This window comes from Chanos chanos, chromosome 13 (assembly GCF_902362185.1).
Source record: "Chanos chanos chromosome 13, fChaCha1.1, whole genome shotgun sequence".
NCBI classification, from domain to species: domain Eukaryota; kingdom Metazoa; phylum Chordata; class Actinopteri; order Gonorynchiformes; family Chanidae; genus Chanos; species Chanos chanos.
The window spans coordinates 12,850,812-12,868,921 of NC_044507.1; the positions used below are offsets into that span (position 1 = coordinate 12,850,812).

Here is an 18,110-nt window from a genome sequence, read left to right on the forward strand (position 1 = left end):
AATGTGTCTCTCTTAAATGGGTCAACAACTGTCAGGTGATGAAGACTGAAGGTAAAATATGCCTTTGATGAGCCATTAAGCCATCGGACACCAAAATGGAGCATGTTTTCCTGCTGAGCAGTGATGTATGGAACGACTTCATTCTAGAAACCGTGACTTAATCCTTAAAATGTACCCAGTGACAGTTTAATGTCAATTGGCTTTGAAACAAGGGAGAAACAAACAGAAGGTGAATGGGTTTCAGTGTAAGGTGAGATTGAGTTATTTGGTTAAGACTGCACCAGCATTTTGAAAAAGGCAAATACTGCACATCAAGAGTCAATGAAGATCTGAAACAAGATGAAACGCTAATTCTGGAGACTGGCAGCAGTTTGTTCTCAAAACACTGGACTTCATGTGCCTCTGATCATATGAAACCTCCTACACAAAAGAATGGACACAGACCCTAGTACAGGACAACATGTAAAAAGAGAATATAATGGTTTGCATCTTGACATAACTGAATTATTAGCCTTAACTTTCCTCTGATATCCTCTAATTTCTCATTCGTGCGCATTGGAGGCAATGTTCCTAATCTTAGCATTTAGCCCAAAGGGATAATTCATAACTAACATGTTCCATCTTAGACAGCAACAGTGCTGTACTGTAAACGCCGGTAAAACACACAGGAAATTAATCAGCCTTATTTGAAATGGAAACATCTCGTTCACATCCTTGTTCACATCACAGTGGAGGAAATAGCCCTGCTTCATTTTGCCTCCAGCGTCCTGTGGGCGCCGTGATGCTGGTGCTTGAATGCGTGCTGGGCACAGGAGGGGACTGGAGGGCTGTAGTGGAAAGGTTGCAACAGATGGAACAAAAAACAGAGAGATGTCTGCAGCAGGGACACTAATACAGTATAGAGCTATAACACCACAACAGAGTGCTACCCACTGCCCAATGCAACAGTGCCACCCAGTGGTCATTACAGGAAATGCCAAGGCTACCACATATTTCCTGCAGGTTAAATGAAGGTATTACCACATTGACTGAGGCAATCTAAAGCTCCTAGAACCAGTGCTCATGTTAATGCAAATTCTCAAAAACAGGCATGTATTGTGTTTAACGTGGTGCAACATTTAGTTTACAGATGATGCTTGAAAACGTACAGAAATGAACAACAAAAAACAGATCCGACCACATGTGAAGGCATTTGTTGAAATGAAAGGTTTTAGGGAAAACACAAATACAATGCAAAACCATGAGGACTGAAAAAGGTGTATAAGATGACCGCCGGAAACACATTTTAAATATTAATGAGAAAAAGACAAAAAGTTCAGCAAACGCGTAAAGTTTTAAATTAATTTATAAAAAAAAGCATTTACCCACTGAAGCAGAACAAACATTGATCGTGTTTTTTTTTCCTTTTTGCCTGAACATATACAATCTGAGGACAGACTTGTCTGCACGCCTGAACAGAATGAAAATCATCAAGCAAGGGTCTGCCAACACCACAACATCAACACAGCCAAGAATAACAAGGGAAAAAGGGAAATAAAAAACAAAACAAAAAAAGAAAACAAAAGTAACATATAATCAAGTGCAGATCTGGTCTGGTTTAAAGCAGTTGTCTGTTGATTAAATTTATAGTTAACGGCTCAGATACTTTTCTCTAGTAGGTTACATGCAAGCTCGGTGAAGCGTCCGATTCAACTACACACGGCAATAACATGTCATATCTTACTGGTTATCTGTGCAAGTATGAAAATATGTAGGTGTAACAAAGCAAAACTTTGGATTTGACAGAAAATAAAAAAAAAAAAAACACTCAATTGACAGGCCTTTTTTTTGTTTCATTAAAAAAAAGAAAAAAAAAAAGAAAAGAAACGACACAGTTTCACAGAAGAGAAAAAAATAACAGTCCACATACAAACCTAGTGAGGTTCTAAAAGGTCTGCATGTTTGTCCTCATTTTTTTTAATTTTGTTAATATTTTTCTTTTTTCATCTCTAGAAATGAAAGTACACCCAAAAACAGATCCTATGTTCCACATATGAACAACAAAAGACTCCAAATCTACTTTAACAGCTGCAGTAAGGTGTGTCGGGGGGGGGGTGGGGGGTGGGTGAGAATCCGGATATGAAAGGCTAGCTGCCAAAAATACAGGAAATGGCCGGGCCGATTTTTGATCCCTTTAGCTGTGAGAGTGCCCCAGATGCAGGGAGGCCAGAAGTGCTGCTGTAAATCTAGTACCAGTCAGTCCACTTCTTTGGAGGTCGGCCTGCGGGGTGGGTTGCGTGGTGGTCTTGTCACGGCCTCAGCGCTGGGGGATCTCGGCTGGCCTTCTGTGGTCTTAAAAAAAAAACTCAGACTCTCCCGTGGGGGGGGGGGGGGGGGGGGGGTAGTGGTGCTAAGGCTTTCCTTTGACGACTCACGTCTGCAACCTCTCTTCAGTGGCGTCACTGTCTTATCAGGGTACGTTGGGAGCTCGTTGTTTCTTGTTAAGGTTGATCTTTTTTTTTTTTAGTTCATTTTCTTATTGTTTTTCCATATTGAAATGAATTTTTGCTTCAATTCGTAGGGTCAGAAATTTTCTAACTTAAAAAAAAAAAAAAAAAATTCTCCCCTTTTGGCACCTTGAGGGTGGATGGTTGAGGTGGAAGAAAGAAAACCAGATGGAGGAGAAAGCAATCCGCGAACATGAGAAAAGTAAAGGAGTAAAGTGAGAGGATGAGGTGGCGCAGAGGGGGCGGGGGGGCGGGACTAGTCGTGAGCGACGGGCTCGTTGGCTGATGCGGGAGTGTCCGTATCTGCCATGCTTTTGGGCTCAGGGGCTGAATTGTGGTCGTTCTCCTCGGCTTTGAGTCGCTTGCTGTCGGGCTGCTCGCCGTCTGCGGGCTCTCCGTTTTGCCGTTTGGTGGGGAGAGAGGCAGATGCTGAAGCGTGAGTGGCCAGAATGTGAAGAGGACTGGCAACTGCTGTACACAGAGCAAAGACAGAAGAGAGAAAATTCTATTCAACATCTGCTACAGGGTGTTTATGAGAACATGGTTTTGGTAACAATCCACCAAACAGTAAACATTTCCAAACAGGAAATGTGAGGGGACATTTTTGATTAATCCCAAACACACACACACACACACACAGCCCTTCGAGCTGTCACGAGTCAGCAGTTAAGCTCTCGGCATAACAAATTTAAACCTTATTGAAATCTTCAAAACAATTCAGCTTGGTTTATGCACAACTCAGAGCCAGTTCAGGCAAGTAATACAATGCACACGCACGCACGCACACAGACAGCACATCACGTTAATATTATTCTAACGGCACTGCGATGCACAAGGCGTACCTGAGTTAGTCTGGCCCTGAATTGCCGTGGCCACAGGGACAGCGTGTGTCCCATTTTGTGTAATAGTTTTAATAGGAAGCTGGTGTTGGCCCAGTGGTGCCTGCTGCACTATGGTAACTGTTTGGAGGGGCGTGGCCGCCTGGGTGCTCTGGATGATGCGATTGGTTGTTCCTATAGAGGCGTGAGTAATAGTGGGCACAGGCTCGACTTTCACTGTAAGGTAAGGGAGAAGGGGAGGAAGAGAGAGAAAGAGTATTTTTTGATCATCTTAACCAAAACATAAATAATGGAAAACCTCTGCACTTCTGTAAATGACAGTACTAAACCACGGCATACCGGTCTTAATTTTGTAGCCTCTGAAATTAAGTGACCCTGTGAGATAATTAAAGTCAGTGTGTTCACTGTCCATATGAACAGAGACCAAATCCATGTTCTAAAAAGCCACATGTATATTTTAGTTCTTTTTTTGTTTCTGTATTTGAATAAGAAAAGGAATAGTTCTCATATTTTTCTTGCTTTCTTGCGTGCAGAAACATAGATGTTTCCTCAACACACGTTTGATGAAAACCAGATATTTCTAACAATAGTTTGTTGTTAAATGATGCACGGAGCTGATACTAAACAGAATCAAATTGTAGACAAATTCTTAGCTAAAAAAATAGAAGCTTACTGCTGGATGTCGCAAGATGACATCTCAATCATACATTCAAGACCACTGCATGTTTGATGCTTGCAGTAGGAGATGAACTGTGGGTTAATTGCAATAGTGTCTTTATTGTAGGCTACACTATGTGATGAGAAAACAGCGCCAAGTGATGATGCCTTGACCTGCAGTTAACACAGATATAATTAAGGACAAGCACAACACTGTGACTGATGGGGATTCATGACTTTCAGTAGGGAACAGCGGAAAAATCTGTCCTGAGGACAACATGTGGATTGAGCTGGGCGTCTCAAACCAATACCAAAGCTTTTAAAGTACAACTGGACAAACCAAGTCTTCAATCTACTTTCAAGTCAAACAGCTATTTCTCATAAGAGCAATTTGGCCAAAAGTTTGAATTCTAGCAGAACAAAACTAATTATTGACATATTTGAAACATCTCTACACTAACCGTGCAGCAGCTTAATCTTTGGTTCTGTTTAATTATTTCAGAACCAAACCTGTTCAAAAATGAAAAACCCATGAAGAGAACATACACGGATAAGCACAAGGTGAAAAGTTTACAAAAACACTTGTTGAACCTGCTCTGTTGGAACATTTACAGCTGAACTCTAGCATCACTACGACCCCCCCCCCCCCCCCCCCCCCCCCGCCTGACCCCCGGCGGTCACCTTTCAGCTCTTCGTGTTCGCCGTTCTCCTGCGGTTCGGTTTTGGCTGAGTTGGCGGAGGCCTGGTTGGAGGCAGTGTGGGTGCTGGCGGTGTTCAGGGCCGTTACCGTGGTAACCGCCACGGCAGGGATCTGGTGGACCACGTGAACGGTCTGCATGACGGGCTGCTGGGAGGTGGAAGAGGTGACGGGCGTGGCCACGGCGTAGGTCACGGGCTTTATGGTCTGAGGTAACTGCCTCTGGACCGTGATCAACACTGGCTGACTGCTCAGAGGAGAGCCTGTGAAAAAACACACACACATGTCGCACGTATTTCACTGGTGCTGCTTGAGCTATTCAGTCATCATACACACAGTGAGGCATTACAGAGAAAACAGATTCAAGTCAACCTTCACTCTACCAGCATTCTCAAGCATATTAAATCCCCAATGAGAAGAGTAGATGAAAAGGACTTTATGATTTATGTGCATTCATAAGTATGCTCTCCTCAATCAGTGTTATCAGTTCAGTTTTTGAGGAAGGTCTCCCTCTGATAACAGTGAACAGTAGAAAGAAAAAGACTGATGAGGGCTCTCAACTAAGCAGTCACTCTCTCCACGCCAGAAATCCTCTCTCCATGCCCAGAATACAAAACAGCACTTAAGAGCTACCAAACTGTTTTGGTGAAAACCTAATCTAACTCACCATGCATACTGTGTAAGTGGATGAACTGAGATGAGAAAACTCCTGGTGTAAATCGGCTATGTGACATTTTGATCCACGACTAGTGTGTGTGGCATAAAAGTTTCAGCTGCTGTCTGCTACAGAGAGACACCAAGTATGACATCATGAATTCAATCCCTTTCTGAACTGCATGTGCGCATGTTACTGTGTGTTGTTGAGAGAGAAGAGGAAGAAGAAGAACAAAAGCCTTACGGCCCCACAGTGCTGTGCGATGACCTCAGAGCGGTCAGCGAGTCTCTCCGTGTCTGTTCGCTTACCTGCCGTGCTCTGTGCAAAGCGCGCCTCTTGGATAACAGCTAGCTTTGGCTGGACAGCAGCAGCAGGAGCAGCAGTAACTGGAGGAGGCGCTGGGGCGGGCTCTGATTCCATAGGAACGGGAGAGCTTTCTCGTGACAGGCTGTCAGGGGTCTGGACGCCGCTGGAGTGGGCGGAGAGGACCCCGGAGTGGTTGGGGGATGCCGGGGCGCTCCTGACAGAAAGAGTGAGACAGCTCAACTATCACTGTCATTTATCTTACGGTCAAGGTTGTCTTTATCTAAAACCAGTGCTACTGACTGACAGCCCTCAATCGTTTCCCAACATAGAAAAATCACACATCGCAATTATTTACATCTGTTGTGACGCTGACTTATGGCCACATAGCAGTGATGCAAACATCCGTTCTGGAAGGGAATTTGACTACAGTCAGTCTCGTATAGTCTAAAGATCACAGCTTAATACCAGGGTAAGGTTAGCACTGAACAGATATCTTCATTCTACAGGACAATAACCTATCCTTGTAAATCTGTGGCAGCTGGAAGCTGAAGTTATATTGTTAACCTATTAACTAGACACACGTTCCATCAGTGGCTCTGAGAGAGCGTCTGCTGAATGAGGATAAGCGCACGTAAGACGGGCTTCAGACGCGTGGCTTTGGGCCTTGGCCGGCGTACCTGGAGGACAGGGGTCCTAGAGGGGTCCTGAAACACGGGACGCCGCGGGGCCGTCGTTTCCTAAACGCCTGCTCGATAAGTTTGCCCTCAGACGACGGGTCGATTCTCCAAAACGAGCCCTTTCCAGGCTCCTCTTGAGAGCGCGGGACTTTGATGAAGTAGCGGTTTAGAGACAGATTGTGACGAATGGAGTTCTGGAGGAGTAGAGGAGGGTTACTGTTGTGGTTAACAAAGCTGTGCTTTAACATTTAAAACAAAACAAAACAAAAAAACTCAGACAGGGCACAGAAAGTACTACCCAACTCTCTCTGTTTCAAGTCAGTGAATGAACAGCCAAAAGAGAAAACTTTTCATTCCCTCTGTGCTCTGGTTAAGCAGGTACAGTTGAGCATTACAGCGGGATTCTGGTTTTTACTTATTCAGACTGTGTCTCCTCAGCTATGACAACTATGCCTCATCGGTTTGGAGGAAAACACCACAGAGCAATCGGACAAAGGCATACAGTTTGCACTGAGCTGTGTACCACTCTAAAGCCTACCCTCCGCCCCTAAGACTAAAGTTTATCATTAACATCAACACAGAGCTCAAAAGTCACATTTCACCTTAACACAACAGCATTCACAATCACTGCCCACAAACCGTCAAGAGCTCAGATCAAACACTCGTGTCTTTCTTATGCAGGACTAGTTAGAAATAAAGGCCTACAAATTCGGACTTCTATAAACAGTTTCCCTCTTCCATCTGCAATGTAGAAATAACACAGCACTACCTACAGACCTGAGCCACTAAAGCACAGAGCAGTAGGTTGGGTCCTCTGGTGAACACTCACCTGCCAGCCCTTGTCTGCAGTCCTGTAGTACGGATAGTTCTTTGTAATGTGAGTGTAGATGCCATTCAGTGTCAGCTGCTTGTCTTGAGCCATTGTTATGGCTTGGACAATCAGCTGTGCATAGGAGTACGGCGGTTTTGAATCATCCTGCAGGGACACAAAGACAGTGGTCTATCAGTCACTACTACTCACCGGCCTTTAGTTTAATTCAGACTCCAACCATATCTCTGGAAGAGGGTAAGAGACATTTAAGTGCCTCTTCTAGGGTCAGTGAAATCTTATGCCAACGACTGTGAGCATGTTTAAAATATCAAACATTCCCACTCAGGTAATGTTCATGTAAAACTTCTTATGTTGTGGGTATGTTCAAGGTTCATATTAACATTTGTAATATTAATACTATTCAAGCAGGAAAGCTGTACATGTTCATGCTCTAAACGCTTTACCTTAAAACACCATCAGCGACCCTTGCCCCCATTCAACACAAACAGAGTTCCACGTGTCTCGTACAGAGCTGCACTGTCCTACCTTGGGGCTGTCCCCTTCTGACGCTTCTTTGTCGTTTTCGGATTGTGAGTTGTCTCCAATGAGCTGCAGGTCGGACGGGATGATGCGGCCCATTTTGTATCCGGAGGAGCCCGCCCCCCGTGGACTGGACGGGCACGAATTAGCAGCACTGCGAGAGAAACCAGAACCGCCAGTTAAGGTATCATCCAGACTGGGTCAGACTTTCAGCAATACTGTCAATTTAATCCATAGAGATTTTCGTTGAGTGTGTGAGAGCAACTTCCCTAAAATCATGCCAAATAAGCAGAAGTGGGAAAGGGTACAGCCGACACCCCCCGTGGACTCTGTGACCACTGAGTATATACCATGAACTCCATGGCATCATTGCTATGTCTGGCGAGCACCAGGCTTTATTTCTAGGCTTCAAAGTGCAAGGCTATTCAATTACAAATTCAAATGGGCCCCATTTCAAAATCAGGCCTTGTTCATGAAGAGGAAAAATGCTGGTTTTTGTCATCAGTTTTTCTTTTCAGTGCTGACAAAGACATATTTTCTTAGCCTAACCACAACTCCTAACTTGCTGGCAGGCAGGTATCGACTTTGTGTGTCTAGCCAGATGTTTATGAAGCTGTAAAGTGGGGTGATTTATATGGTAATATGCCTTGGTGTTGTTATACTGTATATAGCAGCACTGATGGAACGCCTCTTGTCCAATCAAATTACTCGAGCGGAACTTACTGTTGTACTATTTGAATTGGACTGTAAACACCTCTGGGCCACTGTAGGTCGCTCTTTGGCCAGATTTGGCCTGCGGGTGGCCAGCTGAGAGGCCTGCTCTAGTGAGACGCTATTTTTAAAGCACAGTGTAAATAAAAGTATGAGAACTGCTGGAGAGAGAGTGAACGAAGCATAACGCAGAAGACAGACCACAGATTCTCATCTTTGCCGTTTTGGGAAAATTCCAGAACGAAGACTCCACTGCTTGTTATCAATTAAATCCCCAGTGAAAGACATGAATGTATCTACCTTAGGGGAAAGAAACTGAACTATGATTCTTTGCTGTTGTGATAATTCTGTTAATCTTTCACTCTGTTTATTTACGTACCGTGACAGAGATCTTTAGTACATAAAAACAGCCAGCATGCGTGGCTCATCTTAGCTCGTTTTTGTTTGGAGATTCTTCATGTTTGTGTATAATAAGAGACACGCGGCTCTGACATCTTTCAACTGAGAGCTGAGAATGTTTCTCCGGGCTGAGCGTGTCGCACCGCCCTTGTCTGGATGTTGTGCACTGGAGAAGTGCACCGGCTGTCTTACTCCAGCCTCACAGGGCCCCTACACCTGCTAGTCAGGGCTGTTCCATATGGACCGACCTACAGAGCAAGACCGACCAAATCTGTGCTCTCAACTCCCCAAAGAAAGAGAATGGACTCGTTTGGTCCCTGGCTTGATCAAAGGTCTGTTCTAATGTAAAAATGTAGGAAACGTGTGAAATGGACGGTAGATGATAACTGACAGAGTTAAGCGCACGGCAGTTCTAGGCTGAGAGAATTACACTATCCGTCAGACCAACTGGAGGCCAGTTCTGTGGCGTCGTAGCCTGAAAATCTATCGCCTCAACTCGTCTTAACGACACCAGCGAACCAAAAACATTAACAGTACCCGGTTAACTGGGTTTGAAAGCACGGAAATAAAAGAACCAGCCAGTGAAAAGAACAAAACAGGAGGAACTCACTGGAAAGAGAGGGGAATAAATAACCAGAACCACATTTCATTCATTACTCAACATATGTGGAGCAGATAGAACGCGCTCGGTCCGTCCGGTGCTGTGTTTTTTACCGTTTTTTATTTCCGTGGGTGCTCTGTATTAGTGGCCATTGTCTGAATCTCTCAGAGCAGAAAATTGAGCCAATGTGGAATGACTGCAATTAGCTCTGTAATTCAGCGGAACAAGCTGACATGAGTGTCTTGGCTAACTATAGCTCATCAGTGCAGCGTGCTAAAGCAATCTGTTTTTGCCAGGCAACTGTGAGATGGCAAAAGCAGGTCAGATACAGTCATGCCAGCAACAGTCAATTCGCTTGCCATGTGCCTGTTTTATGCTGCTGGAGAAACAGCCAGATTGTCTTTAGAGAGCCAAAAAACTGTCTTTTCATAGCTACAGCTGCAACAAGCAAACAAACAAAAAATAAATAAATAAAAAGGAAAGTCAAATGTTCTTTCCAAATGTGTTTCTCCGAAGCCAATGTTCTTTCTCCATGTGTTCTTTCGCTTCGTTCTCAAGGACTTGTAGAGTGTTGAATAAAAAGTGATAAAACTCCAAAAGATTTCCTGCTTCAGTCTCTCAGATGCACCAAATATTGAGTGATGCAATGATTTCAAATTTTTGATAGCTCTTTAGAACGGATGCTGATTTCAGCTTGTCGAAAGGAAATCTGACTGCAGCTGGTTGTTCAGCTGTCAACAAATTCATCTGCACCAAAACATTAGTTTAGAGTGAGTGGATATAGTACTGGTATTTTTCTCTATTTTTCTTTAGAATATGCAAGAGGATTCTCATGCTGGTAATATGGAAGTACAGTGACAATATGGAAGTACCTAACTAAATGCTTGGATATGGCTAAGTCAATTTTTGACGACAAAAGTTTAATCACAAACACTAAAGTGATCTGCACTTCACATCTTGTATCTTAAAGAAACCGAGAAAATTAAGAGTAATCGCACGCAGGGTGTTATTTGCACACACGCACACACACACACACGTGGGCTGTGGTTACACATGTTTCAGTTCTGGGTTTTGCTGTGTATGCATTTTTGGGCTCTTACCTGATGGTGCCTGTTGGGGAGGGCAGGGGGCTCATCAGGTGAGCGATGTTGTCTGGAATGTTTATGGTGAGGGGGGAGATCTGAGGGGGCACAGCCTTCACGGGGGATTCGGGGGCTTCTCTCTTCTCTTTTTTCACACTGGACAGGGCTGTGAATGTGATCTTAATGTTGGTACTGGGAAACCGGAACGTGCACCTGTAAAGAGGCAAAGTAAAGACAGTGTTCAGTACAACACACACACACACACACGCTCAAAAAGGCCTGTGTGTCGCAAATGGGTGGAAACTGATTAAATTATTGTATGTTGTTCCTTCTCCATTCCTACAGACCACAAACCAATCATTCATTTTTTGAGCTGTCTCCTCATGTGTGTCACGGTTTTTTGAGAAGATGTCTCCCTTAAAATGTGGCGAGTGTTCTTCTTCTCCCATTTCTCACTCGCAATCTACTACGTTTAAAAAGCTAAGATATCCGGCCTGGGTTTTGTTGTGCTCCTAGTGGCTAAACATAAATACTTATGTTGTGCAGGATAGAGTGTGTACAGTGCAGACATACGTTTGCCATCATCAAACGCAAATCTGCAACCAGCCTCCTCTAGCGCTTAGATCCATCAGGGAGGTGATTTCCTATTTCAACTGATATTCTGAGTTTACAGGGACAAAGCATTTCAAAATCTTACAAATTCTTAGAGATTATTTAAAATCGCAGATATGACCTCATTTGATTGTGACTTTAACAGAAATGTTGTTCATCATAGACTACATAATCATAATCAGACCTAAAATAAACAGTTAAATAAAAGAATTGTGCCTTCCAAAGAACTGTTTGCCAAACCCGTATGGCACAGACAAATCCAACACATGAAGGGCCGTGTGGTGGAGAACCACTCCCCTAATTTAGCTCTGATTTCAAAGAGGTGAGCCCACGGGGCCAACAGAGATCTCCGGGCTCGGTTTAAAATTGGCCTCCCCCTCAATATCGCTTCATTCATCCATAAACACCAGCACGCTCACATGTAAACAACTCCTTTCAATCTTTGCAACAGTTTCTCTGCCGTCACCCTTGAGAAAACCCAAGAGCGAGCGTTCCCGGGGAACGTCTCTTGAGCTCAAACATGCACATATGACATAAATGTTTGAAGACCTTGGCTTCAAAAAGTGTCCGAGAGCCCTCGCTATCTTGCCAATAAAACGCCTCCAGTGTTAGTGGGCATATGGTTTGCCAAGAGCTGACTCTTACAATGTCAGGCGTGGTACTGCATTGTGTGCCAAGTCCCTCCAGACCTGGCACAGAGTGAGAGAGAGAGAACAGAGAGAGTGCACACCAACACTCAAACTACCCCATATAGCAACTCCCATTTAATACCCCGCCCTCAAATTAGGACCACTACTTTAAGAGAGGACTAGAGTGTGCTTAAAATTACTTTGGTAAAGACTGCTCTTAATAAACAACCTTCTCGGGGAGTGAATTATTAAAAGCTTTTTTACATGTTAACTTTAATTTGGCTGTGCAAAAACCAGTAGAATGACAAATGTTTGGGGCCATCAAAAACACATTGACTAAACCCTCTCCGAATTACTGTTTTTGCATACGCCGAAATAACAAGTGCACACGGTGGCCATTTTCGTAAGTCAGCAGTCTATTCTGCCCTCTTCCCCCTACAGAGCACAGTTGGAGAGTAACCTGTGTTGCAAGACCATATTTCTACAGTTAATACAATCAAAGCTGAGTTACTAAGCCAACAATGTAATCTGTATTTAATTGATGTCAAAGCAAAATAACTTTCGATCAAAGAGAAATGACAAGAGACTTGCAGGCTGGGCTCTGAAATATCACATAACATGTTTTTGCGCAAGAAGAAGGAGGGAAAAAAAATCTTTCCAGAATGATCCAACATGCTTGCTCTAGTTAGGGGTTAAGACTAGAGGCAAACCTTCACTAATATTTAATAGCATGGAGGCAGTTTGAAAGTATATGGATTGATTTGCAGAAGTATGAGGCCCATGTAAAAAGCTGAAAATCCAAACTCAGAAACACATACTGACTGGAGTAATGTCAAGGCGTTTCCATGCCCTATGCAACAGAAAGAGTCAAAGAGCTGATTAAGTCCACTGCAAATGATCACAATACTTTCATCTTATGCGCTACTGGAAAGGCTAGAAGGTTATCGCCTCAGCCCATCCTTCCATACAAATAAGCAGGAGACACAGAAATCAACCTTTAAGCACGTCTCACCAACTCTGCTACTACTTCCAGTTGATTATGACAACCCAATAATGGAGGGTTGTTTTTCCATGTTTAGATGTGAACTGCGATTTCTCCGACTTTTGTGATGCAGCTTACTTAAAGCACAGTCCTTGACTTTTTGTTGACTGAGCAATGATTGTTTTGCCTCAACAACTCTTGAAACATGTAGAAGCTGTTATATATTGTCTGGAGCCCAGTAGCATGGTAACCACGAGGGTCTCTTAAGCAATGGAATGCCAAGCTTTTAAACGTCACATTCCTCCCAGAGGGTGGTGTGTGTGTGTGTGTGTGTGTGTGCGCGCGCACAAAAGCTCCACGCACAGCCTTTATAACATTGTGCATGCTGGAGATCAACAGCAAGGCACAAGCTTGTACAGAGACAGCCTTGTCTCCTCTCATCCTCTCCCTAAGAAACACAGCATTCCTCAACCAAATTGCTTTATTACCAAAGCAGAGCCTAAATAAACCAAGCAGCACCAACACACCTGTGCCTCTGATCTGCTACGGCATGTCCAAAAACCTCCGCTTTTCAACTCCTCTTCACCCCGTCTCCTCTTTCATTCGGCGCTGGTTTGATAAATGCACCACAAAGGCAGCTAAAGTATGGTGCTGCAAGTTAAAATCCTGTTCTTTTGTTTGAGAACTTGAGTTTCCCCCATGGTGAGGGAGACCGTCTATTTCAATTTACAGCCAGGAAATTTTACCAACCCCTCTCCCCCCTCTTGCCACGATATGGCGAACACAAACTATGAGAAATACCAACTACACTTTAAGGCCAAGGGCTGGATTTTTCTAAACAGAAAAAGCTCTTTCCCACGATTCCTCAAGCTTCCCAAAAACATGAATCCACCGGACTCCCCTTGTAGAAAATATGGCCTCAAACACGATAAGTAATGTCTGTAAACAACAACAAAATATGGTGTATATTTCACAAAGCTGTCTTGCTGCATTCAACCATCAATCCTTAAGTTTCCATCAAGTCAGACTTGTTTTGAATTTACCCAGCTACCATGGAGGTTAGAGATTAAGAACATCTAATCTTGAATTGTTGGCTTGTCCTGGGGAAACAGGAAAACCCAGGAGCATATGCATTACAAAATGTATCCAACTGGCCTAGTAATATAACTTTGCGAAATCTTAAGAGCAGTCTCTTGGATTGAACTGTAACTCTCACACTGGTAAAAGTCTAGAGACAGCAGGGAACTGGCTCCACTCTAGCCCAAGGTCAAAGTGCAGGATGGGAAGGGTGGTGCAGAAGTCAGAGAAGGGTGTCCTCCCCCTGACGTATTCATGTAAAGCCAGAGGAGCCCGTTAATGCTCCCACTGGGACAAAGGCACCCCAGTGAGCTGTAACAGAGACACAACTCCAGCAACTTCCTTGTTTGGGTTTCACTGTAAATAGGCAACTGGGAGGAGCTTTTGTCCAGAATGACCTACGAACTTCCGCAACAACCCCAACACAGAGGAACTAATGGAGACTTTTTTTTGACCTCCCAACCTTTTGTTGTTGAGTTTTTGTTTTGTTTTGTTTTGTTTCTTAAGGACACATATTCTTACAGTCTTTTATGACCTATCCGTCTAAATAGACCATTTTTGATTTTGTGTTTTATGTATAATAGAGTCTGCTTATTAATGATTGCAGGTAATAATACACATCTTATGAACTTGTCCCTGCAAGTCATGTACCACATACCTTTCTCTGGGCTTCGCTCTGTGTTGATATCATGGGTGTGGGGGAAGGTGGAATTTGGGCACAATACACCTAATTCTCCTCAGAGTGTTTGAATGATTTTTAAAATTGCTAAACTGTCAGGTTTTGGTCAACCTTAACAGAACAGCTAGGCAACAGCAGAATAATCCAAATATGACAAGGCCATTGTGAGAGCCTTGATTTAGTGTTTAATGTAAAGAGGCTCTGCTGCACATCTGTTCAACAATGAATAAAGAATGAAATGAAATCCCTGAGCTTCAAATGAATTGTAATGGAAATGAGATCCTAAAGAGTCTCTCTAAGTAGATTCAATAATGCAGTAATTACTGTAACTGCACCAGTGCATCCCACCTATTTTAAGATGCCCTGCTTGAGACTGACTAACCTGACATACATTGACCCACTAAATGTGATGCAGAGGAATGCATGGCTGATTAAATGCTCTTTAGTCACTATCGACTTGGTCGATAGCGTAACCTTAAACCACCCCTTCCTCCAGCTCTGACTAAGGAAATCAACATTGTCCCATTCACAAAGAAGGAAGACAAGCTGCATGCGCTTTTACCATCCATTCGTTTCCCTCAGTAACAATGAACACTAGAAGATCTTTATCTGAGATTAACTAGACTCTCTTATGCATATGTGTGCTTGATTAAATTGGATACTTTTATGGGACTTTTAAAGCATTCCTAGAAGTGGGCTCATGCAAAGATGAAACCTTTCTCTCAATTAAGTTTTCATTTGTCATGCCAGTGACAGTGAAGAGTGCCATTTTATTCGTAAATATTTCTGCCAAAAACCACAATCCATAGTAAGAGTTTAGACCTTAATGAAGCACCCATGTGAGCAATCCATGTAATGTCGCACTTCAAAGGAAGTGGCCTTGGGCAACTTTCCAAAAAAACACTACTATTTACACTGTACGACTGGCCTCTTACTTTCAAATGACTTCTAAAAACACAAAGTTGCGCACATACTGCACTATGTTTGAGCCATGTGACCTCGCTGTGTTGTGGGTGCAAAAACATGCTTGTTTTTCAACCATTTGTGCAAACAGGGAAACAAGCAGGAAAAGCAACAGAATTTATTCTGACACGTCACGATAAATTTCATTCGGTCACACTCCTAATGACAATTTGTACTATAATGCAGCGCTACAGTGGACTTCAGGTGTGTGTGTGTTTTATTTATTTTTTTGGCGATTGTAGCAAATGGATGATTTCCCTAAACAGTCCAAAACCGAATGCATAAGCTTACACATTAATGGTCGACGCTCTGCACTGCTAAATATTACCCCTTCCTTTACTGTGCTAGTTGCAAATGCTAATTTGTGACAAAATGCACCCATAGATGGGTGTGGAAGTGCAGGATATGTGCTTGCATATTCATTAACCCCAAAACACACTACAATGTGGCAAACAGCAACCTACCCGCGTGAAAGTACGTGCAATGCTTTTGCTAATAACAATACCCTAGACGTGGTTAACTCGGCCATGTCACTACATAACGAACTCTGAGACTGTTTACATCGTATAAGAGTATCCCTTGGGTGATTGCTAGCAAAGTGAGGTAAATGTTTCACCCCAACAAATGGGTTCAAGCCGGTCTTGCTGCAGATGTCTTTATCTGTGTTTCAGTGTTCATAAACTTCTATTTAGCTTGCCTAATTTTAACGAACTTAAGTTTCCTCAATTGGATTTTTCTCGGAACAGCCTTACAATGGAGAAAATTACGTTATTTTGAAAATGAAAGAGACAGTTTAACGCTGCTTGCGACTCTCAATGGCGTTCCTCTGGTAACAGCACGTGCTCTAACGGGTGCCTCAAAAAAACAACAACAATAACAAAGAAAGGTGATAAAGCATGTTATACAGTTACTTACACTCGTGGTAGCTGTAGAGGAGGGGCACCTCGTCTCAGAAACACTCCATCCACGAATACCCCATTCTTTCCCAGACACCGCAGATAGAAGTCCCCACCACCTGCCCCATCTTCTCCCGCTGTGAAAATTTCGAGATGTCTCCGGGATATGAAACTGGAGTGACCCATGCTCACATCTACAGAGCCTTGCGACGAGTTCCGTCCGATAGTCACCGACCGCTTTTTCATCAGGTATTCGAATTCACGGCCCTCAAGCCGGGCAACCGCCGGCCCGGACAACCCGCTTACCACCGCCATTTTACTTAATTAAAGGGTGTAATTTCCAAATACGTGGTAAAGAAACACCACTGAAAATGTGTTTAAGTGGTATTTTAAATTTGGTCGCTAATGGCCGAATCTTGAGAAGGGCATCCAAATTAAAACGGAAAATTTGGAGGGGGAACGTGCCAGACCAGAGACAGCGGCTCCGACCCACCGCCGCGACACAGAGAGAAAGGGTAAGAGAAAGAACCAACCAAACACCGCTAGGGGCGGATATAGTATGATTGACATTGGTCTGTGCCAATCATGCACTATGTTAGTAATGCGGTAAGGGAACAAACACCAATGAAATAAACAACATGGACGATTGACGGATCGAAGGTCGGTTGCGCCGTAGATCTACACGCATGTGTTTGGCCTTTGTAAACCAAGGTACTGGATTTCTCTTTCAAGATGGAAGGATTTTCTGCAGTCCCAGATAAATGCTGATGCGCTCTAGTAAATTCTTGCCCCGTCCAAAACAGTGCTCTGTTTTTAAAATACAGAACATTTAATCTGTGGCTTCGTTCAGCACGGATCACTCGACAAACAATTCAGGATTTTAAGATCAGTGCTGCTTTTTTGTTTGTTTGTTTTTTCAATTAGAAAAAAAATTAAAGCACATATAGTTGACAATCGACTCCAAAATGAAGAGGACACTGTGCATTTATCGCAGACAGATCGTATTTGGTTCTTGCAACAGCCAAAAATTCGTGGATATCCTCGCCGACAGCAGCCCGTGCCCAACCCCTGAAAATACGTTCCTGTTGATCCACGTCATGTTTTATATTTAACAATCTCTGCAGCAGCTGGAATTTGTAAATTGTTACCCACAATTCATTGTACCGTCAACGTGTGTTTCTTGTGGAGGTCAAGAAAAGCTAGAGTTTGTTTTATTCACATATTCATCGTCTGCTTCATCCATTTCTGTCTATTTCATTTTGTAAATCATTGATTCCAATTGGCGTGGATTTGAACAGTGTGCGAAATCCACGCACAGTTCTGGAAGACATGTGCTTCCTTTTCGGTGACATCATCAGTTTTGTCTGGCCGGCTTCCACCCAAGTCTCAAATGTTTGTAAACAGTGAAGACTGAGTTGGGGGAAGGGGTGGTTAGAGGTGTTGTTCACACTGTATAACAATAAATCATCACAGGGTACTGATCATCTGCTAATAGCACCTTAGTGACACGTTTTGTATGCGTATGCAAGAGAACAATTTAAAAAACATACGTATATTAACTCGTTGAGAGGTATTTCATTTGACCTTTGAGGTCACTGTATCATTTTATTTATTTACCCATATTAACCACGAAAACGAAACACAGGTTGTGTATAACAAAGTTTAATATTTAACTCCTTGATCAGCGGGAAGTTATTCCCGGACGCGTGCGTTTGTGTTGAAGAAGCCATTTACTTTGCCTTCGAATTGTATGCGAAGCGAATAACAGTTGACTGCTCGAGAGGTAACCGCCCCATGTGTCTTCTCTTTAA

At 43.3% G+C, this 18,110-nt stretch overlaps 1 protein-coding gene across 3 annotated transcripts; it reads right to left on the reverse strand.

Moving 5' to 3' along the window:
• Positions 1 to 1,858: 1,858 nt before the first annotated feature.
• Positions 1,859 to 16,780, reverse strand: foxk2b (forkhead box K2b). 3 transcript variants are annotated; one of them, XM_030790100.1, is made up of 9 exons: positions 16,319 to 16,780; positions 10,480 to 10,674; positions 7,675 to 7,822; positions 7,147 to 7,293; positions 6,318 to 6,511; positions 5,643 to 5,851; positions 4,664 to 4,942; positions 3,329 to 3,541; positions 1,859 to 2,957 (listed from the first exon to the last, which is right to left on the reverse strand). In XM_030790100.1, exons 1-9 carry the CDS (start codon positions 16,612 to 16,614, stop codon positions 2,743 to 2,745), a joined length of 1,896 nt encoding a protein of 631 aa, XP_030645960.1. In that variant the 5' UTR covers positions 16,615 to 16,780; the 3' UTR covers positions 1,859 to 2,742. The 3 variants fall into 3 exon arrangements, with proteins under 3 accessions (XP_030645960.1, XP_030645959.1, XP_030645958.1); XM_030790099.1 differs by having other exon boundaries at positions 1,859 to 2,954; positions 5,643 to 5,854; XM_030790098.1 differs by having other exon boundaries at positions 5,643 to 5,854.
• Between the last annotated feature and the right edge of the window lie 1,330 nt (positions 16,781 to 18,110).

Bases quoted from the DNA above. Each gene is read 5' to 3' on its own strand.
- foxk2b (XM_030790098.1), bottom strand. From the start codon at position 16,614: ATGGCGGTGGTAAGCGGGTTGTCCGGGCCGGCGGTTGCCCGGCTTGAG. The intron at 6,512-7,146 runs GTGAGTGTTCAC...CTACTCCTCCAG, and splicing joins CTGCAGACAAGGGCTGGCAG to AACTCCATTCGTCACAATCT. The intron at 5,855-6,317 runs GTACGCCGGCCA...TCTTTCTGTCAG, and splicing joins CTAGGACCCCTGTCCTCCAG to GAGCGCCCCGGCATCCCCCA.